Source organism: Borostomias antarcticus, assembly GCF_949987555.1.
Source record: "Borostomias antarcticus genome assembly, chromosome: 4".
Classification (NCBI taxonomy): Eukaryota; Metazoa; Chordata; class Actinopteri; order Stomiiformes; family Stomiidae; genus Borostomias; species Borostomias antarcticus.
This window is the reverse complement of record NC_140237.1, coordinates 1,709,465-1,733,773: the sequence shown is the minus strand read 5'-3', so window position 1 is coordinate 1,733,773 and position 24,309 is coordinate 1,709,465. Positions and strand designations below refer to the sequence as shown.

Here is a 24,309-nt window from a genome sequence, read left to right as displayed (position 1 = left end):
ACGGTAGTTAGCAGTTAGGCCCAGTAGACCTGGTTACCATACAGTTACTGTGGGGATATGTGGAAGCCCAGCCTATATAACAAAAAATTATGTTTTCCTCTTTCCTAGAAAGACTGGCTCGCAGGGTAGCAGTTCCTTGGTTCCTGAGCAAAACGTCATATGGTGTCTGGTTCTTGAAACAATGTCATAGACACAGACAAAGCCACACAGAGCTTCTTACCTAGTTAGATGCGTTCATTAGTAATGTCAATAATTTGAAGAAACATGCCACATAGTAAAACATACCTCACTCAACTCGACGAATGCTGGCCATCTTGCCTTGAAGGCCTCTACCATGGGCTCCTTGGAAACAACTTTTTGTCTCCTGTATGAAAACGTTTTCTCCATTTTCCCCTTGATCACCTCCCTGTTGTTTGTTCTCTTCACATCTGAGAGAAGTTCTTCTCTGAGCTTTTCTAGGCTTGTCTCAGATTCTCCAATAGGATATGGGAGGCAGTAGTTCACTTCTGACAGCTGAGGTTTCTTGATGGCAGCTGCAGGACTTGCCTTTCCTTCTGGCTTGTTCTTCAGGGAATTGACCCTGAAGGTCAATCACTTCCTTGCAGCCTAGTTTTCTCAGCTGGGTGCGGTACATGGCAAGCTTATTTGCCAAACTAGCCTTCCATCCAGCGTGTCCAGTGATAGAGTCTTTCTCAGTCAAGCAAGGATGCTTAGATACCAGGGCTTTAGCAACAGTGTTGAAGTCCTGGCCACTGCAATAAACTTTGTATTTGACAATTTCTTGCACCAGGACCTCAAGAATGTTGGACTTAAGTTTAGGATCAGAAATAAGCATGGTGCTATTCTCTTTGTAAGCAGCATTGCCTCTCTGAAGTTTTAACTCTGAGTCATACGAGAACTGGGGCACAGGAAAACTGACAGGCCAAGAGGATCTTGAGCTTGCAGAGTCTACAGACTCGGCTGAGGACAGAATATCTGTGTCAATAGAGCCAGATGGCGCTGAAACCCTGCTAGGTGAAAGTGGAGGGAAAGATTACTGACGGAGGCCTCAGCACACTGGGAACTCTCTCTCCTGATTACTTTAATTGTCCCCCTATCCTGGAGTTCATCCACCGATGTGAGGTTCATTAACTCATTTCCGAACAGTGAATCCATGAACTGAAGTCAGTTAAGGTTGCACTGTCTTTTTACCTCCTGAACAAGTTATTCAACAAATCCATCTGTAAAGATTAGTCTTTGGCAGTTGTCATCATCCAAGACAACTCGAAGCACTCTTGAGGCAGACATAGCAAATCCTTAATCTATGAAAGAATCAAAAGGGGTTGGATGTAGCGGTTACTCAGTGCGCACACGTTGATTGGTACATGCAACAGAATGGCCCAAATTATAATGTTAATGGTGCAAGACAGGCAATTGTGCAGTGTAAATTGTATATCGATCTCAGCATTATAGACAACATCCAAATCCAAGGGGGAAAACATAACTGGGGACAATTGGGGACACCTATTGGCATGCCATTTGTGATCCACCACCTTCACCACATCGCCACCACCACAAAGTGTTCACAAAATAATGTCGATCAAACCAACTCATCTTACATTACCTTAGAGTGATTTATGCATCTTACATTACCTTAGTGTTATTTATGCATCTTACATTACCTTAGTGTTAGTTATGCGCTGTGTGACTCTTAGGTAATTTTGTTTATTGCAGTCAGCTCAGATCTAGGAAGTTTATATTAGCCTTATCACTTTGGGAAGACCACACTTTAATTTAATGCCATTTTGTTTCTTTGCAAAGTGGTCGAGAATAAAGAAGCCATATTTTTTAGTTGTGTCAAGGTCAAGGTCAAGGTCAACTTTATTTATAAAGCACGTTTAAAATCAACCGAAGTTGCACCAAAGTGCTGTACAATATATAAAATAAACTAAAACAAAAAACAGAATAAAGTGCACATAATCACAGAACAATAAAAGGACAGGACACAAAACAGGACAGGGGATGTAGGCTATCAGGCCTCAAAAGCCAGTGAAAACAAGTGCATTTTAAGCTGAGACTTAAAGAGCCCTAGGTTCTGTGCGTGTCTAATGTGTGGAGGGAGGCTGTTCCAGAGCTTTGGGCCAGCCACCGCAAAAGCTCGGTCACCCTTGGTCTTAAGTCTCGATCTAGGGACTATTAAAAGAGTCTCGGAGGAGGGCCTCAGGGTTCTAGATGTCGCACGAACTTGAATCAGTTCAGCCAGATAGTGGGGGGCCAAACCATGTATAGCCTTAAAAATAAACATTAAGATTTTAAAATCAATCCTGAAGCGAACAGGAAGCCAGTGGAGGGAGGCCAGCACCGGTGTGATGTGGTCCCGCTTCTTGGTTCCAGTCAGGAGGCGCGCAGCAGCATTCTGGACCAATTGCAGGCACCTCAGTGACCGCTGGTCAAGGCCCACATACAAGGCATTACAGTAGTCCAATCTTGAAGAAATAAAAGCATGGATGACTGTCTCCAGGTCCTTAAAAGAGAGGTACGGTTTCACTTTGGATAAGAGCCTCAGCTGGAAAAAAGAGCCTTTAACCACAGAGCCAATTTGTCGCTCAAAATTAAAACCAGTATCAAAAGTGACACCAAGACTTTTAATAAAAGAGCGATTCTTGGCAGCGAGGGGCCCTAGGTTGCTAACATGGCTGTCTTTATGACCAAACAAAATAACCTCGGTCTTCCCATCATTCAGACTAAGGAAGTTTAAGTCCATCCAGGTCTTGATGTCCTTTAGCGCAGATGTTACAGGCTTAAAGGAATCCTTACAGTTCAATTTCAGGGGGAGGTACAGTTGGACATCGTCAGCATAACAGTGGAAAGATACATTGTGTTTCCGTAGAATGGAACCCAGGGGCAGCATATATAAAGAAAATAATAAAGGGCCTAAGATGGATCCTTGGGGGACACCGCAGGTGAGGGGGGCCACACTAGAGGATAACTCACCCAGCTGGACAGAGAAGCTCCTATCAGTCAGGTAAGACTGTAGGAACATGAGAGCAGCACCTTTAATGCCAGCACACTGTTCAAGGCGGGTAAGAAGGGTCTTGTGGTCCACAGTGTCAAAGGCCACGGTCAGATCTAGTGTAACCAGGATAGCAGCACACCCAGAGTCGACAGTAAGAATAATATCATTAAAAATCCTTAAGAGAGCCGTTTCAGTGCTATGAGCAATTCTAAAACCAGACTGGAACTTCTCATACACATCATTCATCGCTAAAAAAGAGTGCAACTGAATGGAAACAATCTTTTCCAGTACTTTGGACAAAAAAGGCAGTTTAGAGATGGGCCTAAAATTAGCGAGAACATTTGGGTCAAGACTAGGCTTTTTGATTAGTGGCTGCACTATAGCATGTTTAAAGGAGGCTGGAAAGACTCCAAAACTAAAACATGCATGGACCAGAGTAAGAATAAAAGAGCCCACTGAATCAAACGCATCTTTAAAAAGGCGAGAGGGAACACTGTCGGAGGGGCAGTTTGTAGGCCGCAGCTCGTGGACAACGTCAGACAGTGATGTCAGGGATATGAGTTTAAACTCATTGAGACTAGCTGGGCATGAGGATGAGGCAGAGGGATCAGGGGCAGCAATGGGGGGCGCGGACCGAAGAGACACGATTTTCTCAACAAAGTAATTAAGAAAATCATTACAGAGAGCAGATGACGGTACAACCGGGGCAGTATCCCGAGGGTTGACGAGAGAGTCCAGAGTGTCAAAGAGAACCTTGGGTCTCCCAATGTTTTTGGAGACAAGGTTGGAAATGTACCCGGTTTTGGCTGCCTTCGCAGCTCTCTGAAACTCCATTACACAGTCCTGCAGAATCCCGAACGAGACATGTAGCTTGTCCTTTTTCCACTTTCTCTCAGCACGCCTACAAGAGCGTCTGAGCGCACGGATAGAGTCAGTAATCCACGGTTCAGAGCGTGTCTTGGGACTTCTACTCCTCAAGGGGGCGACAGAGTCCAGTATAGAGGTGCAAGTGGAACTAAACAGCGCCACGAGCTCGTCCACACTGAGCGCACCAAGGCCATCCACATTCGAGAGGGTAGAGCCATCGACAGCTGCCGAGAAATACGCTGAGATGTCCGAGTTTATCACTTGAAAACGGCGCACAGGAGCACGTGAGGGGGCAACAGCGCATGGGACATCAGCAGTGAATAGAACAGGCATGTGATCAGAAATACAGGCGTTATCACAAATTTCATTTACACAGACAGTAAGGCCATGCGATAACACCAGGTCCAGCGTGTGGCCTTTATTATGCGTCGGTCCCGAGACCCACTGAGTGAGGCTGAAGGAATCAGTCAGAGCCAGGAAGTCTTTGGCCAGAGGACTGGATTCACAGCAGACATGGATGTTCATATCACCCAAAATCATAACGTGATCATAATCCACCATGGTTCCAGACAGAAAACTCTCAAACTCCTGGATAAAATCCTTGTTGTATTTAGGTGGGCGATATACAATCGCACACAGCAGAGGGGGAGACGCGTTTAGTTCGAAGAGTTGCAGCTCAAAGCTCGAGTAAATGACAGATGGAATCTGCCGACAATGAAAGCTGGACTTGAAAACACACGCAAGCCCCCCACCTTTCCCAGTGGTCCGAGGGGTGCTGAGATACGTACAGTCGGGAGGGAGGAGTTCGGAGAATGGTATAGACTCACCAACGTGTAACCAAGTCTCGGTCAGGAACATAAAATCAAGCCCACGGGAAGTGAAAAAGTCATTTAGTTGGAACGTCTTATTCGCCAATGACCTGGCATTAATCAAAGCCATGGACAAGATCAAGTTGGGAGTCAGACTGGTCGCAGCCCATCTTACTGGGCGCAGGTTATTGGGGACAACCCCATCAGCACGGGCTCTCCCCTGCCCGGACAGCGGTCCTGTTGTTCGGCTACACCAGCCAGAGGCAGCCGGCCCAGCGTGGGGAGTGGGCGCTGTCATCAGCGGGCCAGGCCGCACCGTAAGTCCGAGGGCATTCGGGCTGTGCACGTCAATCTGCACCCATGGCCTCTTGATCTGCAGCGATCGCCTGACAGTAGAGGAATAACAATATCCCCCACGCATGAGTCGCGGATTATCCAGACAAGACGACGACAGGAGAGCCTTGACTTTCACCAGAACACCACTCCGCTTTCCCCGTCTCCTCCGGCGTTTGATCCGGGGAGAGGCACCAGGTGACCGGCGCAGGTAAGCAGGAATATCTGCTAACAGGGGGTGGGCATTCTGATCTCGCATGTCAGCTCTAAAAAACATTTGCATCGAATCAGAAACTCGGATGCTTTGTAAAGTTTGACGATCGTAGGCAAATAGAGCCGAAACATCCCGACAGCAAACATTTAAAAACAGAGCAATGACAAACACAAAACTGAGTAGACGCGGCCGACGGCATGCCAAACATACTGGCGCCATCTTGGCTCGTGTCCTGTGGTATTCAATTCACAAGGTTACATATAGGCTACTTTCATTTACAATGACGTTACCTTATGAACACAAATAGCTTAACCTATAGGCATACATAAACACAATAGCCTAAGATCATGTTTATTTACAATGGATTTTCTTTCATTGACAGCATGCCAAGAGTTAGGGTGAGGAAAACGATGCGCTGTCTCTTTAGCCCTGAGACCATCAGGCAGGCAGCTCAGGAGGTCGTTGAAGGCTATATATATTATTATGATATTATGTCTAATAATACATTCGTTGAAAGCAAAGAGAATTATATGCCAAAAAAACCCAGATAGGACACACTTTGCAGCAGTGCGACTTTTGCCCCTCTCCTATGAGACTTTTGTCCCGCTCGGCAGGGACAAAAGTCAAATTGCGCTCGGTCCGTTCTCCCCCTATTTATGTTAAACTCTTATATCCTAGCACGAACATTACAGTTGATAATAGTGAAGCACATGTGCAAGTTGTGTCTCATAAAATGTGGAATCTCTATCTCTATTAATTTCGGAGTAAATTTAATCAAACCAAAAAATGCGACTTTTGACCCGGCTCTCCCCTACTAGCCTATGTAGAACTAACAAAAAAGGAGCAACATCATCACATTAAAATAACACTCTGATTTATTTGAGCTGTTCTTATTAAAAAAGAATGCTAAGTTCGTTGAAGTTGCAATCCAGAGGAGGTGTAGGCCAAAGCAACTTCACCCACTCCGGATTATGGCAAGGGCCCGCAAGATATTTCTTTAAAAAAGGTAATTTCCCAAAGTGGATAAATGACATCCATCAGGCTCAAATGAATCAGAGTTGCGGCAACACTGTTGCCGCCCAGTTCCCTAATAAATGTGACCATCACATTGTTCACAAATTTCCGAGCTTTGTCTAGTCTCGCCGGCTTGACAGGGATCCTCCACTTGCGTCTTTCGTTGATGAGGGAGATGGTGATCTTCATCGACGGAAACCGCTCGTGGAGGTCCTGCAGGTCCACACTCCGGTTGTAGCCAAGGTCGTTCCCCCTGCAGTGGATGAGCAGGACGTCCGGAACTGTTCTTCCTCTGAGGGACTCCTCGAAGAAAGGGACAAGGCTCCTCCATCTCAGGCCGCCCCGGCCAAACCACCACACCTGGGCGTCCAGGTCCATCTTTTTTTTTTTATCATTATAAATATATATTTAAAACTATTAGTTAAGTATGTTCGTCTGTCTGTGCAAATTACAGTAGGCTATGTGTATAACTATTACATGCTGACCGGGTACGTACTGTATTGCAGTGTTTCCAAGCGAATTTTGTGAAACTATGGGAGATAGACCTTGGAACAAACAACTACAGATGTGGGAAGTTAGAAATGTAACTTGCTGCAGCATTTCACGTCGCGGTATTTGGCAGGGAAATCCCGTTGGAAATCTCGTGGGATTTCAGACGGGTGTTATTTCGTTTTAGTGATGCACCACCGCCAGGTGGCGTCTTTGAGTAGATTTAGCAGGCTGGGCTCTGTGTTTTTCTCCTATAGTCTACGAATGAAGCATCATTAAATTTCAAATTCTTTAATTTAAATGCTCTGTTGTAAAGCACTTTGAGCTGAAGGTATCTGTATGAAAGGGGCTATACAAATAACGTTTAATGGTTATTATTACCTTGTTCTCAAACACATGTTTTATCCATCTCGATGTAATTTAATTATTACGAACACCTATAATATATCTAGGCCTACAGTAGCCTATCTATCTCGGCAACTGACGTCGGGTCAAGACGTGGTGTCTGTTAAGTCAAATGCGCAAAATAACAGTATTGTAAATATATTTGTTAGTAAAGATGTGGTGAACGTGAGGGTTTTGCGTTTTGTTTCTGGAACGCATTCAACTGGTAGGCTACTCGTAAACCCCGGAAGTAAATTTGACGACAGGGCACCAGCTAATGTAGCCAAGTCTGAGCGCAGTAGGCTATATGGCTTCAGCACGATACAAAGACAAAATAAGCTTGATCGGAGGTGTGGATCCATACAAAATTGAAATAGTCGCCATGAGTAAAGATCACTCATTGCCAATCATATCCGGACATTAACTATCTTGTGCATAGCGGCAGGTTTGACAGTGAGACATCAACCGATAATTGTAATAATGCGATTATTGAAATGGTCTTGTGAACGCCTTTATCTGATTTCCAAAATCGGGGTAAGGTCCATAGGACGATTGTGGGTTTTCATTTGCACATAAATATATTTTAATAAAACATTGAAGTCCGCCTGTCAATGACTTTCCCTAAAATTGTGTTCTGTTGCAGAACCGGCCGCCAGCTGTTCAATGAACGGCTATGCGCAGTTTCGCGCTGGCTACAGCCTATTATATGCACAGTTTCGCGCTATGTAGGCTATTATAAATTAGTATTATTCATTGATTGAGCTTGGACTCGCTGGGGACTGGTGGAGAGACGCAGAGCCTCCCCAGACGCGACATCTCCAGTTGGCTGAAGAGCTGCGCGCTCCTGCGGCGCCCCTCGCAGTGTCCACAGAAGAATACCTCCCAAAAAATACTTGCATGGTGAACACAAGCTGCAGCAAGAACAGAACTGTCTACCAATGCATGAAGTGCACCTAGCTGTCTGTGAGATGCTATAGCAGAGGATGTGCGAAGTGTATTTGAGCTGCCGCCTCAACCGTGCGTAAGAGCAGAGCGCATCATATAGCTACAACTAGTAGCCCATAGCCATTAAAACGGCTTATTGTTTTATTCATATATCAACTAGATAATTCGATAATAATGAGTAGCCTAGTAGGCTATAAAATGAATTCAATAGGGCAAGCCTTAAGTTGTAGCCTAGGCTACAGTACAATCACAAGACGCATAGGCCTAGCCTATCGTAAAAAGCGTTGCGTTCTCATAGGCCTATTAACTTAGATAATTATTAATTATGCTCAGGTCATAATGTCCGTTGAAAATAATTCCCTCTAAGCAGAATTTGAATTGTATTAAAATAGGCTAAAATTAAATTTCCACATATTCTGATTCCTTCTAGGTCTATATAAAAAAAAACATTTTTCTAATGTGTAGCCTATAGGCGATGAACAAAACAGCCACAATGTAGCCTGCTTAGCGAGCGAGAGGGCAGTCTACCATAAAGTGTATAACCATAATGTAATATATCTAGACTACATGCATTGTGGTATTTCTTTATATAGCCAATTGTTTCTCAATAAACAGTTATGTCATCCTCTGAGTCCGAATGTAGGCTAATAGACCGGCAGCTCTAAATGGCTTCCCAATCAATGAGACATGGTTGTAAAAAGGATGTTTTATTGATGAAAATGATAAAACTGAAAAACATGGAGAGTCATTGCATTCATCGATGCAGTCCGCTACCAGCAAACACTGAAAATACAGGTCCTCCAGCGAACCTGGACTAGACTATTGTAACCCCCCCCCCCCCCCCCCAAATTCTTTTATATTCAAATAAACTGGATGAACCGGTTTCCTAGCCCTGGATCGTGGGAGGGGGGTAGCCTGCGTTAGCGGGTGCTTTGCCATGACTGGCCATTGAATTCGCTAGTTTGATTGATAGATGGATGGATTAACGTCCAAAGTAGATTGTGCAAGTATTGTATAGGCCCATGTGTAAGAGATGAATGGCTAAGCATGAACTAAGCCATAGGTAGGCCCTACTGTAGAGTATCAGCATTATCACCAGTCTCAATTTATGTCTCAATTTATGTGTTGCCATTCATTTAAACCACCATCTCATCTAGACTACTTCTGTTGCTGCATTTTTACATTTATGCTTTCATGATTTTAGAGCGCAATAAACATTTTACAGGATTCCAAAAAGTCCATCCATTCATCCAACTTTGTTCTGAGCGCAGCGCAGGCTGGTAGCCTACTGTCGAGGCTCACGACTGATGCACTCCCTTAACACGTCTCAACTCCCGAGACCATCAAGATAATTTCAATATGAAAGACCTTGGGATTCCAGGAGTCAAGGCCGTTTCAGACGGGGAGCGACATTCCGCCTGCGTTCTCGCTCGGATCAGCGGGGGACGCACGCGTCCTGCGCGCAGCGGGGCAAGCTGACTACGATTCAGCTCTTGTCGCGGGCGGGCGCGCAGCCTAGTTCCATATGAGAACACTCCTCGGTCCAATTCCGTATAGTAGATCAGCCTGTGTACTTTCAACGAATGTATTATTAGACATAATATCATAATAATATATAAAGCCTTCAACGACCTCCTGCTGCCTGCCTGATGGTCTCAGGGCTAAAGAGACCGCGCGATCATTCCTCTAGCTGCTTTGCTGCTAATGCGAGTTCGTCTCCGTTCCTGCCCGAGAAACAGAAGTTGAACTTATAGCATCAAAATAGCTACAGGAATCAACGTTGTAAAGTTAGCTATCTGCTTTTTAGCCACCGACAGCTACCGTTAATATTATGGAAGCTGCTGTCGTGAGCTAACGTGCTATCACGGTCTTATTGTGCAGCTTCACAGCCTGCTATTAGCAGACAGCATTAAGTTGACAAAATCACACTTGCACATCATTAGAATTCCAACCATTTATATGGGATTTATCATTCAACTAAACATGGAACCTGAATACTACCTGATATTTCAACCTGCTGCCATCAGTGATCGGCGCGTCTGCTTGTTTGAGTCATGAATATCTTACGCAGTTATATTCCATGTAGTGTCCCAAAACTGTTAAATCATTCCCCATGTAGTTCACTATGAGTCACACTCAATACATCCATGGTAATAGGGAATAGGGAGTGAGTGAACCATTTCAAACACATCTCTGGTCATCTCCGTTAGCCATCTTACTCGTCCTGATGCCATGTTCCATATGAGAACACTCAGCCTAATGTATTAAACTTCTACTTGTCCCGACAGTTAACAGATATAGACCCGGCGACATTTACAGAGATAGAAACTATAAATAGATAGGCTTTGTTCGTAATAATTAAATTACAACCAGACAGACAACAAGGAGTTTGAGAACGGTAGGCTAATCTAATGTGCGAGCCAGCAATGGGTCAATGAGTGGTATTACTGCGCCCCTATGGGCAGGCGAGCGGTGGTGCGGAATGACGTAAAGCGCCTGTTAGAATACCGCGGGTCAAGTTACATTCTTATGTTCCCACATCTGTACATGAAGACATTCACAGTTTGACTGCTGTAACCATTACATTTTGGAGTAGGCTGCATAAGCTTACACTTAACACTGAAAACATTAAACGATCAAAAAGGGCTTAATACTATTGACTGATTAATCAAATGTATTAATGAAAATGACCACAGCACAACATCCTATGCATAATAATAATGCATTTTATGTATATAGTATATATATTTTCACAATAGTCACTCAAAATAGTTGTGGGGTTGATGATAAAACTTGAGTGATCATTTCACAGAAATTATTTGCCTTTTCCAGAAATGGACAGAGACGTGATATTTTGTAAATAACTGGAATTAACTTTATTCACATACATGGAAATGAGTTGATGTATAGGCATAAAGATTAAATGATAAACTGTCATTCAGCAATTCCACTATAATTAGCCTACTGGTAATTGTTGTCGAATTTCTCGTTCAATATGGGTTAAGAAGCAAAACAGTTTAACAGAGTTTATTCATCCAAGGATTGTTACAAACACTCGAGTGGCTTCTTGCCAAGCAACCTGCATCAAGGCTGGTCAGTTGAGAGAGCGCCCCAATGTGATCTGTGTCTCGGCTTTTAACCAGAAGCTCTGCAACTCCGCCTTTCCTGTCCATAAACCTGTTGTTGGACCCTCCCAGTCCCAGGTGCTAAAGTTCCCAGGACACAGATCAAATGGCTGCCCTTCCCACACCACCCTAAGTGTGAAGATAACCAGCTGTCCTAGGCAATTAACCCCCCTTTTTAAACACACAAATCCTCCAAACCTCTCTGTGACCCCAACCCCTTGTCTTCCCATTGTAACATTGTACAGAACTAATTTTTACCCTTACATAAAACATCTCTGCACTGGCCTGTGAGCCCCCCGAGCTCGGTGGGTTAGCCGCAAACTTCATGCCGCAACGAGAGACCCGGTCTCTGGGTGGATATCTGTTCAACTCGCCTGGGACCAGGTCCCCTGAAGCTATTTCACCTGGCTGTCCATCACGCTGCTGGGAACAGAATGAATACCACCTACTAGCAAACAAAACATGTTCAGTCACAATTATACTGTTAAAACTAAGATGCCAGGATAAAAAAATATGTTTTCCAACGGATATATTTGACGAAAGTAGATTAATAAGCAAGCCGATTTTCATTGCTAACTCAGAGCGGGGAGAGCCACGAATGCAAGTTTGCATTTCACATCTGTTCGTGGACTACAAAAACGCGCCAATGACGCGTTTTTTTCAAAGATGGCGCGGTCCTATAGGGCTTCACTTTAGATATCGAATCCTGGGGGCCTGGTGTCTCTATTCCACTTTGGCTGAGTCCAGTGCTACCACATTAGTTATAAAAGGGTGCCTGTACCTTTAAGAGAGGCTGCACATGCACACAAATTCAAAAGAAGCAACAGCTGCCACCACTCTAATCCCAACTGACACTCTGATCCGCGACATGGTCCGCTTCAGACAGCTCTATCGCGAAAACTATAAATGTTACAGCTTATATATTGACACCATAGGAATCCTGAGAACTTGCAGAACATCTCTATGTATAATATGTCCATATAGCTTAAACACTGTAGGCATGGCGACAAGTTAGAAAAAGGGTAAAAATACGCAATTAGCAGCTCAAAAGTTAGAGTGCGTTGCCATACGTTTCAATGGGGAGCGCAGTTGCCGAACAAATCGTCATACCATGAAAACTATAAGTCACACAGCTTAGATACTAACACTGTATGAATCAGCACAGTTGTTTGAACATTTTGATATATAATATGTGTGTGAGCTCTCAAAACTGTAGGAATGCCAGCAGTTTACAAAATGTGTGAATATTTTCAAAGCAACTGCTGCCACCACTCTAAAAACATAGTTTCTGAACATTCCAAAAGCAGTTTTAAGCAGTTTCAATGGGACAAAAATTAAAACAAAAAAACTATAAAAAATATCAAAAATCTGAATGGATCCGTTAAAGAGCTAAACATTGCGAACATTTCATAAAGTTTGAAACTTCATAAAGTTTGAATGAAGTTTCTAACACAAAGTATGAAGAAGTAGTTGAGGGCCAAAAAACTGGGGAGAACTAGAATAAAGAAAGAAAGAAATAGTGGGAATATCACAAGCTGGGCTAGCTTCTACAAGCTAGCCCACCTAATAAAAAAAATATAAAAAATCTGAATGGATCCGTTAAAGAGCTAAACATTATGAACATTTTAAAGTTTGAATGAAGTTTCTAGCACAAATTATGAAGAAGTAGTTAAGGAGACAAAAAACAGGGAGAATAATAATAAGAAAGAAAGAAAGAAATACAGTAGGACCCCACTTATCCAAACCCAACGGGACCGCAGGTCGTTCGTATCTCTGAAATGTCCGGATGACTGGAACCTATGTTAAAATGCACCAAATTCAATAAGTGGTATACTTGTTTCATATAGACTCATAATAGACCGATCAATACCCTTAATTACTTGTGAAAATGCATCAAACTTGCAATCAAATAGCCAACTAAACTGATACAGCCTAGCCTATAATAGGCCTACAGTACCCTATAATAAGATAAACGAATTTCCACTTTAGTGCGTGCTTTGATCAAATTCAGTAGCCTACTTTATTCTCAAATGAGGCGTACGCTGCATCGATAGGCTACTGTATTCGCCGAAAAAAATGGTATAGCTTAAAAACAACCCAACATTAGAACAATTAGAGCAAATGATAATCAATAAATAAATAAATAAATGAAATGACAGACAAGTTGTCGTGTCTTAGGCTATTGTAGCCTAAAAGAAAGTCTCATAAACAACCAATGTAGGCTATAGGCTGTGTTCCTGAAGTCCATTAACTGGGAACGAAAAATGACTAGATGCTCCTCTGCTTCAGGTTGCTGACGCGCTTTCTGGCTACCAAGGAATGCAGCTCGCGCAACAGACTCGTTTGCGTTTTGCGCTCGACATTAGAGCAAAGAAATGAAACGTGACAGTAGGCTACAGCCTACAGGCAACATGTAGGTCTACATACAGTCTGTTGCTATTCACAGTAGGATACAGTACTGTAATGAAAATCCCACCAGTAACCAGATAGCAGGCTCAAATAAAAGTTTTTTTAGACGGGGAGGTTCGGATCTCTGAAGTTCGGATGAGTGGGGTCCTACTGTAGTGGGAATATCACAAGTTGGGCTATCTTCTACAAGCTAGCCCACCTAATTAACAGTAGTACACTACTGACATCCTCTCTATTTCTCTCTCTCTCTTCCCCTCCCTTAATCTATCTACACCTAATATCTCTATCCCTTCATCTCCCTCGGTTCTCTCCTCCTACACACCATTTATTCAATGAGAAAAAGTCAGATAGTGACACAGCAGTCTAGTGTTTCAGATGTATGAAAACATACTGTAATTTATTAGCTCAATATAGGGCCATTTATCTCAAGCCTTCAGAAAAGTGTATGACACCTCTAAACTGTAAGGTCATGACATAATGAAATATTACCGCAGTGGAAAACCTCTAGGTGAAAATCTTCAGTTCTGTTTCACCTGAAGTCAATTTGCATATGAAGGAGCACAGCACTACTCAGAAACTGCTAAACTAATACACCCCTTACAGACAGACCTTAACCAGTTTTTGCACATTAACCGAGTTGCATTTATAGTTTGAGTGTGTGTAGATCATCTAACAGAGCCACCACTGATTCCAATCAGCTCTCCCTCTCTGTCCATACAGTAGGTTACTGTAGAAGCTGTGGCTCTGACTGAGATAACACCCTGTCTGCCTTAACCCTGCTGTGGAGGGTGACCTTGGCCACTGCGCTGCAGTTGATGTTAAATACCGTATATATGCTGGGTTAGGGGCCCCCTCCAGCCCTGCAGTGGGGAGCAGGTACAGACAGGTATCCTATCGCCGGCTACTGGGAGCTTCAGCTGTGTTTCCTATCCAGATACTCTGGCACACAGAGGCATGGGGCATATCTTAATGCCTCTAAACACCCTAGCAAGTTTGCTCTGTGTTTGCTATGTGTATGTTTGCTGCAATTTAGTGTATGTGTTTGTGTGTGTGTGTGCGTGACTCATGTTTTCATCCTCTCCTACAGCGTTGTGCACAGAGGAGTGTGCCCACGGCCGGTGTGTGTCTCCAGAGACGTGTCAGTGTGAGCCAGGCTGGGGAGGGCTGGACTGTTCTAGCGGTGAGTCTCAATACCTACCTGGCCTCTCCTACATCGGCTGCCTTGAAAAGTTAACAGTCTAAACAATTGCCTGAGCTGTCAGGGGGCATATTTCAAAATCCAATGGGCCTCATTCACCAATATGTTCTTAAGTTCTGTTCTTAAATTTCTTCCTAAGAATGTTTCTAAAGAAAGATCCCGTCTGATTCATGGACTATTCCAAACGGCGAATTTCAAATCTGATGCTCACCATGCATTCCTGTAGATATCTTTTGTGATGTCGGGGCCTTGTCGGGTTGTTTATAGGTGAAATAACCACTGTTATAGCCTATTTTTCACTCACTGCTCCTTCCTTTAGGGGTTTTCTGCTTCTTCGCTCTACCGGTAATAGCGCGCGCTCTGTGCGATACGTCACAGTGCTGCCACCAATTGGTGATTTTTTTTTTATTTACATTTAAAACTTTTTTAAATATTTTTTTTAAAATGTATTTATTTTATTCAATCATTCATCCAATACACACAACACAACGGCCAGCATGTCAGACAAGATCCAGGAATATGGGCAAGTAAACAAAACGAAAAAGACACACAGAAAAGGAAAAAAATAAAAGAAACAGCAAGGCATAAAACATATCAGAGCACCACAATAAGAGGTTACAATGTCACAAAAGTTGAGAAAAGCGAAACTGGCTTTAGAGTTCTTGGAGAACTTTATGGAGTCCACATCGAAGACTGGGAAAAAAGGTTTTGAACCATTAAATTTACATTTGTGTATGTAGAATTTAGCAAGCAGAAGTAACATATTTATTATAAAAAAGTGCATCCTCACTATCCTTCTTAAAGTCATATATCCCAAAGAAGACATCCTTAAAACAAAAAGAGAAATCAGCAATAAAATGAGTATGTATGAACAGCAGAAAGTCTGACCAAAATTTCACAGTATGAGGACAATTCCAAAAAAGATGAGAAACATTTTCCTCATAGCTTTTACAGAACGAACAGTCAGACACAATGTCCTGTTTATATCTCTTCAAGAAGGACTTAACAGGGTAGAACCTGTGGATTAATTTAAATGAAACTTCTCTCACTTTATTGGTAAGAAGAAACTTCAGAGGCAAGGACCACACTTTCTTCCAAGGAATATTCTCTACAACACCATTCCAAAATGGGATTATATTAGGAGTAACAACAATATCATTCTGGAACAGAGCACGAATTGTTTTGTTGTTACACTGATGTTCTGATGAGAAACATAATCTACCCACAGCAGTGTTAGATAAACTGACAGTGTGAGGAAGCGGCCAAGGGAAACTAACACCTCTCAGCAGCATCATGGTTCCAGAGGGAACAATTGCGTACTCCTGGGCTGTTCCTGGAATTTCCACCAATCGGTGAATGCTGCAGCAGCACATGTTTAAAGCTCATCACGCAAAGCAGGTCCAGGTGGAAGTTCAGCTGATTACCGTTAACTCAAAACATGGGTACAACCGGAGATCCCTGTCCATTATTTCTAGTCCAAGGACTAGTAAAATATTATATCCTAAATTTTCGCCTGCAGAAAGAGGTTTTTAGGCCTATTCAAAAATGCTACTGTCCCCAAGGGAAAGAAAATAACCTTTTCTAGTTTGAAGCTGCTGCAGCATTCACCGATTGGTGGCAGCACTGTGATGAATATTATTGTTTGCTTTTTTTGCAGAAGGCTTGATGCTTTGTTTTTGTGAGCTGGTCACCAAGCCTGCATGTTAAATCCAACTGCAGCTTTTTTAGAAAATCCTCAGGGTGCATTCTCTACGCTACGATCGGCTTCCATCATATTCTAAGTCATCTTCTATACCCTCAAAATCTGATAAATATTCGGCCATATTGCACACAATATTCCAGGCACCAACAAGCCGATCGTAGCGTAGAGAATGTGAGCCGCGAGTGTAGCCTACAGACGAAGAATAGCCAGTCTGCGGCTGTGCGCATGCATGCTGGAGCAAGTATTTCGTCTCTAAAGACGTTTCTAAAGATCATATTACAGAGGCATGTGAAAACCACAACCAGCCCTCGCTCTATGGAGGCACAACTAGCGATTCATAAAAATAGATTGATGAAAACAACCGTTTCGCGGCAGAAAATACATTTTTTTGAAAATACATTCTCAGTGCCACGTCCGCCGAATTACACCAAAGTTATCTCGGTGAGTCAAACGTCTTATAATATGCCGTTAATAAGGTCCAGGTTGTCGAAAAAGAGCCTTCTCCTTTAAAGAGAGGAGTGAGAGGCTTCAAGGGGGGTAAACAAATTATTCTGATCTCTTCTTGGCTGTTTGTTCACATCATTCTGTTATCCGCCCGTGTCACTGGCTATTTGCCATTCTATCCCCAGCAGTGTCTTCATCCGTTTCTTCAACTCCGTCGGTGTCACAGACAGACGCCTGCGTGTGCACACACACACACACACACACACACACACACACACACACACACACACACTCAATGTTCATTAGGGCTGAGGCAACTCCCCCTTCATACTCTTGTATCTGTCTCCCCTCCACCTCTCATCTCTACAGCGCAGCAGGGAAAGAGGACACATGGCAGTGGTTGACACCTGTAATGTCCCCAAACATTTGTCATTGTCCTGTATGAAGTAATAATCATTATAATACAATATGTACATGGATTCTCTGGCTTCCCAGCAGCCCAAGACAACATTTGTCATTCGCCCAATATAGCCCAGGGGGTGGGGGGGTTGTTTCCGCAGTGAAATGGCGTGGAGTTTCTACAGGGCTGGCATGCTGCTCTATGATTGCTCTTAGGAAATTAGATCATTGTCCAGCAGTGGGGTTTCACCCTGTGGGCTGGAGATCATTATCAAGACAACCTACACACGATGGTATTACAGCACACGTCTACTGTGCACTGGGGGACTTTAAATAGTGATCATAGACTGAAAGAGAAAAAAAAATGATACAAGTCAAAGAAAGTGCAGAATAAAGTACAGGATGCCAGTCAGGATGGGGGATTCATGCGATGGTGGTCTTGTGCTTTCTCCTGGGTAAGTGGATTAGCCTGAGCACTGGAACGGGAGCCTCCCCTGTCCTCTCTCCAAACTAGTCCGCTGGGAACCGGACAGCTGCCAGCCACCGTACACAGCCATGGAGAGGAGGGGCCAGGAGGAGGAGGGGCCAGGAGGGAGCCAGGAGAGAAGGAGGGGGGAGGAAGAGCAGAGCAAGGTGGTGAAGAGGGGAGGAAGGAAGTCATTAAAGAAGAAGGTGGTTGCGGTGAAGAAAAGGGAAGAGAAGTAGAAGGAAAGGGGGTAGAAGATGAAGAAGGAGAAGTAGCGAAGTAAAGCTTTGAAGAATGTGCCAGAAAACCCCACTGAATGACATAAAGCGAGGAGTCCCCTTTTTCCATTGACTATATTTAAAAAAAAATAAAGAGGACTGACATAAGTCTTTTGAGGTTCCTCTATTACGATTTTGGGCAGCTTTCCAACTGTTTCCATATTTCATGAGCTTTTTCACTCCCAAAAAACCTGTGAACCGTGAGCCAAAAATCTCATATCATATATCAAACTTGGCCTTTCCTCTTTGTGGCGACTGCCTGTCATATAATGTTTGTTTTGTTAATTTCACAGTGGCCTTGTTAATAGAGGGACATTTGAGAGGGTTGGAGTTGGCAGCCAGGCAGACTGTGTCCGTCTGCTCCAATCTGAATGAAAACACCATACCTGATTTCATGTGTAGCAGTGATGTACAGTAGGCTATTATTCACGTACGTGTGCGTGTCTGTTAGCTTGTGAGGGATTCCTCTGAGGAGATGAAATGGTGTTGGTTCTGGTTTAGCATATTGGTGTTTTTCATTGATGGAATTGGATGCTAGAACAAAGTAGAATTCAGAGAGTGGGACAGCAATTTTTCCACACATTTTTCCACAAATACTGTAACTTCATTTGTTTGCATGGAAACCAATAATTACCAGTCATCCCCAATGTTTGAGTTATTTCTATGAACAACAACTATATATGCACAAGCTTTTACCAGTCCTATGTCCTTTGTCACTGAATTGAGAACATTAAACTCTGTATTTTGCGTGCAAGTTTATACTGTATTTCAGTGGGACTGAATTGTCCAGTAGTAGTAAGCATGGTCTATAGATGGGTTCGCCGCCTACGTCACAGCAGAGTGCGCACGCAGCCTCTAGGCAAAAAGCAAACGAACTCGCTAGCCACAGTAGCCAGGAACTCCGTTCCATGAAGCTAATTATGCCTCAAAGCTGCTGTGCTGTGAACTGTACAAACAGAAAAGGACAAGATGATGGCCTCAGATTCTTCAGCATCCCCTCGGGATGTCACCCTTTTCAGAGGAACCTGGTTTAAAGTCATAAAGAGAGCAGATTGGGGACCCGATGGTCCAACAAACACTCACACTTTTTTGTGTGGTGCGCACTTCATCTCTGGTAAGTTATCTAGCTAACGTCACCTCTGGGGGGTTTTTCTCAGCAAATTACATTGATTTGACTGTTGGTTTAGCTATTTATTTGTTTACTTACCGGTAATATAAGATTTAAATATTCACATCTAGGAGCCAGTTGAAATTAGTTAGTAACGTAGCTAACGTAGGCTTCCTACTAATCTATCAGCTAGCGCAGCTGAACGTTAGCTAGCCCTTTACGTTTACTAGCTGACACCACAACCAGCTAACGTTAACTAGAATTGTGGGTGATGAAACAGTCATTGTTTTAAGTAACCTGCCATTTCTAAAAAATACTAATAATTATTACAGTGTTTGTTTCCAGTTACTCTGAATTAGCTAATGTTAGTGTACATTATTGTGAAGCCCCTTCTCATGACCCACCACTGACTGGTTTTCTAGTCAGGAGAACCATCGATGGACTGTGAAAGTCCAGATAGATTTTGTCCCTTCTAGATTTTCTTATGCCACCAACAGTGAGCAGTCCTATGCAAGGGAGACATCTATAATTTATATATTACTATTTGGACTATAGTCAAAATGAAATACTAATTTCTGGTTGTGGTGTATTTAGATATGTCAGAAAGCGCAGACGGGAAAACCTGGACTCCAAGACAAGATGCAACCCTGGAGGTTGATGGTCCTCCTGAAAATCATGAATGTAAGTTTTTGTTACGGCTCGCATGCCCTCGCCTCCACAACCGCCTCCCTCTCTCCCCTCTGGGCCCGCTGCGCGCTCGGGGCGTCCTACGCGCTCTACCGCACGTCGCATCAGCCCGGGCATACAATGCTCTGACTCTCCGGAGTTTCCCCCCACTGCCGGGCGTTCCCCGTCTCCGGCCAGCTCCGCGGACTCGGCAGTCTCCTCCCGCTCCGGTGACGAAGAGTCGGATCCCGACATGCCCAGCACATCGGCCCGTGCGCAAAGACAAGAACGGCGCGCTCGTCTCCGACGATGACGCGGGCGCGGCTCTACTCACCGGTTTCCAATTATCATCACCACACCTGTCCCTCGTTCTGCAATCACCTTCAACCTCTACAAGAACCTGGTCTACACTCCACTCATCGCCAGATCTTACCATAAACTCTTGTGGTAAAGTATAGCCTAGCCTACAATCTCCTTACCCGTATTTTGTAGTGTTTTTTCCCGTTCCCCGTTTGTGATTACTCTCACTCACCCTGCCTCCCCTCCTCATCTCTCCAGTTCCTGCCTGACCCACGCCTGTACGATTACCCCGCTCCTGCCTGACCATCGCCTGTACGACAACGCTCCTGCCTGACCATCGCCTGTACGACAACCCCGCTCCTGCCTGAACATCGCCTGTACGACAACCCCGCTCCTGCCTGACCATCGCCTGTACGACAACCCCGCTCCTACCTGACCATCGCCTGTACGACAACCCCGCTCCTGCCTGACCATCGCCTGTACGACTACCACGCTCCTGCCTGACCATCGGCTGTACGACTACCACATCCCCCTTTGTGATCTTATTAAATCGCCCCTCCGGGCTTTACCGTTCCTTGCCTCCTCCTTTCCTGTTGCGCCTGGGTCCTAAAACCGAACTCTAACAGTAAGATCTGGCCCGTTTTGACCCAGCCAACATGGAGGAGAGACCTGCACCTCCCGGACCACTCCAAGCCCTCCAACAGACCCAAGCTGAGCAACTGCCACAGGTATCCGGCCAACAGCAAGCCCAGGACGAGCGACTGAGGGGACTCGCTACTCTGGTCAGCACCCTGTCCGACCAGGTCACCGCGCTCAGTGCCCGCCTGGCTCCGTTCCTGAACCCCACCGCTCCACCAAACCGGGAGCCCCATCTCGCCTCCCCGGCCCCCTACGACGGGACATTCACCCTCTGCCGGGAGTTCCTCATGCAGTGTGAGTACGTGTTTGATCTCCAGCCAAGCATGTACTCCACTGCGTCAGCTCGCATAGCCTACATCGCTAACCTAACCACGGGACGGGCTCGCCGCTGGGTCATGGCGGGTCGCGAAGGCGCAGCTGCCTACATGCAGGACTACACAGCCTTCGTGGCAGAATTCAGGACTGTGTTCGACCACGACGTCCACGGACAGGACGCGGACGCTGCTCTCTCCGCCCTCACCCAGGGTTCCAGCTCAGTAGCGGACTACGCCACGGAGTTCCGCATCCTCGCTGCCCGTTGCTCCTGGAACGAGTCTGCCCTGTACAGCGCCTTCCGACGGGGCCTGGGGGACGCCATGAAGGACAGCCTGACTGGAGGAGACAGACCAGCGACCCTGAACCAACTCGTCTCCCTCTCCATAGCCATAGACGAGCGCCACCGGGAACGCAGGCGCGAGCGGGCGCACCAACACCACAGCGCACCCAGACCGTCTCCGCCTCCCTCTGCCGGCCTCTCTCGGTCTGCCCCGGCCTCCCTCGCCCCCCCAAACACCGCTGGAGAGGAACCCATGCAACTGGGTTGGACCCGACTGACCCCTGCAGAGCGTGAGCACCGGGAACAGAACGGACTGTGCATATACTGCGCTAGCCCAGCGCACGCCGTCGACTCCTGTTCCTCTGCACCTCCCAGGACGGCAAAAAGAGTAGGCTCACTCGCCAGGGGGTACCGAGTAAGCCGGCTCATCCATCCCCAATCCCGGACCCGTGCCGCCAGGTTCACTGTCACCCTCGCCTGGCAGGGGCACACGCTCTCCGTCCCTGCTCTCATCGACTCCGGTGCGGACGAGAGCTTCGTGGACGTCCAGTTCGCCCACAAAGCGGCGCTCCCTATCTCCCCTCTGGAGAGGCCCCTCTCGGCCTTCGCTCTGGATGGCCATCCCATGGGTCCCATTACTCACCGGACCCTGCCCCTCACCCTCACAGCCTCGGGAAACCACGTGGAGAACATCCGCCCCTTCGTCATCCACTCTCCCGACGCTCCGTTCATCCTAGGAAGGCCCTGGCTGGAACTCCATACCCCTCATGTCTGCTGGAGCTCGGGGCACATCCTCAGCTGGAGCACCGCCTGCCACGCCCGCTGCCTCCGAGCTGCTCAGACCTCCACTCGGGTTGACCGACCCCGTCCCACTCCTCCGGACCTCTCCACGGTCCCTTCGATGTACCACGACCTTGGGGAGGCCTTCAGTAAGGAGCGCGCCCGCACACTCCCCCCTCATCGACCCTACGACTGCGCCATCGAGCTCCACCCTGGCGTCCCTCTTCCAGCCAGTCGTCTCTACAACCTCTCCCTCCCGGAGAAAGCGGCCATGGACACCTACATCTCCGAGTGCTTGGCCGAGGGTCTCATCCGACCATCTCGATCCCAGGTGGCAGCGGGGTTCTTCTTTGTAAAGAAGAAGGGAGGAGACCTGAGGCCGTGCATCGACTACCGGCTGCTCAACAACATCACGGTGAAGAATAAGTATCCACTCCCCCTCATGAGCTCCAACTTCGAACCCCTCATCGGTGCCACCATCTTCACCAAGTTGGATCTCAGGAACGCTTATCACCTGGTGCGTATCCGTGAGGGGGACGAATGGAAGACCGCCTTCAAGACCTCCCGTGGCCACTACGAGTACCTCGTCATGCCCTTCGGCCTCACCAACGCCCCCGCCGTCTTCCAGGCGCTGATGAACGACGTGCTCAGGGACATGCTGGACGTCTTTGTGGTCCTTTACCTGGACGACATCCTGGTATTCTCCAGGAGCGCTGAGGAGCACGTCCAGCATGTCCGCATGGTCATCCAGCGTCTCCGGGAGAACCGCCTGTATATCAAGGCGGAGAAGTGCACTTTTCACTCCTCGTCAGTGGAGTTCCTGGGGCTCATTGTGGAGGGAGGCCTGACGCGACCCGACCCCCGCAAGATCAAGACCGTGGTCGAATGGCCTCCACCCACGACCCGGAGGCAACTTCAGAGCTTCCTTGGCTTCGCTAACTTTTATCGCCGTTTCATACGGGACTACAGCCGGGTAGCAGCTCCCCTCACCCACCTCACCTCATCCCTGCGTCCATTCGTCTGGACACCGGCTGCCAGCGCTGCCTTCTCCGCGCTCAAGGAGTGCTTCACCACCGCCCCGGTCCTTCTCCATCCTGACCCCTCCAGGCAGTTCGTGGTCGAGGTGGACGCATCAGACACAGGCATCGGTGCTGTTCTGTCCCAGCGGTCAGTGGAGGACCAGAAGTTGCACCCCTGTGCCTTCCTCTCCCGCCGATTCACCCCAGCTGAGGTGAATTACGACATCGGGAACAGGGAGTTGTTGGCGGTGGTGGGGGCCTTGGAGGAGTGGCGCCACTGGCTTGAGGGCGCCGAACACACCACCCTCGTCTGGTCAGACCATAAGAACCTGACCTTCATCCGGGCGGCCAAGCGCCTCAACTCCCGCCAGGCGCGGTGGTCCCAGTTCCTCGGGAGGTTTGACTTTACCCTCACCTTCCGGCCCGGCTCCCGCAACGCCAAGGCCGACGCGCTGTCCCGCCTCCACGCGCCCGAGGCGCCCCCCGCGGAGCCTGAGACCATCCTGCCGGTCTCGCGTGTCATAGGGGTGGTCACCATGAACATCGAGGCAGTGGTGAGGCAGGCCCAACACGCCCAACCCAGTCCGGCCAACGTTCCTCCTCGCCGGCTCTTCGTGCCTGACTCGGTCCGGTCCCGGGTGCTCCAGTGGGGCCATGCCAGCCGGTTTGCGTGCCATCCCGGGGTTCACCGCACCCTCTCCTTCCTTAGCCGACGGTTCTGGTGGCCCTCCATGAGGTCCGACGTCCGGGAGTTTGTGGTCGCCTGTCCCATCTGCTCCCGCAGCAAGGCGTCCCACCAGCCCCCGGCTGGCCTCCTGCGTCCTCTTCCGGTCCCCAGCCGTCCCTGGTCCCACATCGCCCTGGACTTCATCACCGGTCTTCCCCCCTCCAGGGGCAACACGGTCATCCTCACCGTGGTGGACCGGTTCTCCAAGGCGGTCCATCTGGTGGCGCTCCCCAAGCTCCCGTCCTCTGCGGAGACAGCTGAGCTCCTCGTCCAGCATGTCTACCGGCTCCACGGTCTCCCCGGAGACATTGTCTCGGACCGTGGGCCTCAATTCACCTCCCAGGTCTGGAGGGCCTTCTGCAAGGAGATCGGCGCCACCATCAGCCTCTCCTCTGGCTACCACC

At 46.9% G+C, this 24,309-nt stretch overlaps 1 protein-coding gene across 1 annotated transcript in view; it reads left to right on the top strand.

The window, feature by feature from the left end:
* LOC311308204 (uncharacterized protein) overlaps window positions 1–24,309 on the top strand; it is a gene marked incomplete at its 3' end in the record, with an annotated part of 205,907 nt that overhangs the window by 25,443 nt on the left and 156,155 nt on the right. Inside the window, exon 4 of the mRNA XM_084437142.1 lies at window positions 14,672–14,764. Coding sequence (XP_084293268.1) covers window positions 14,672–14,764 — 93 coding nt within the window. The remainder of the gene's footprint in view (window positions 1–14,671; window positions 14,765–24,309) is intronic.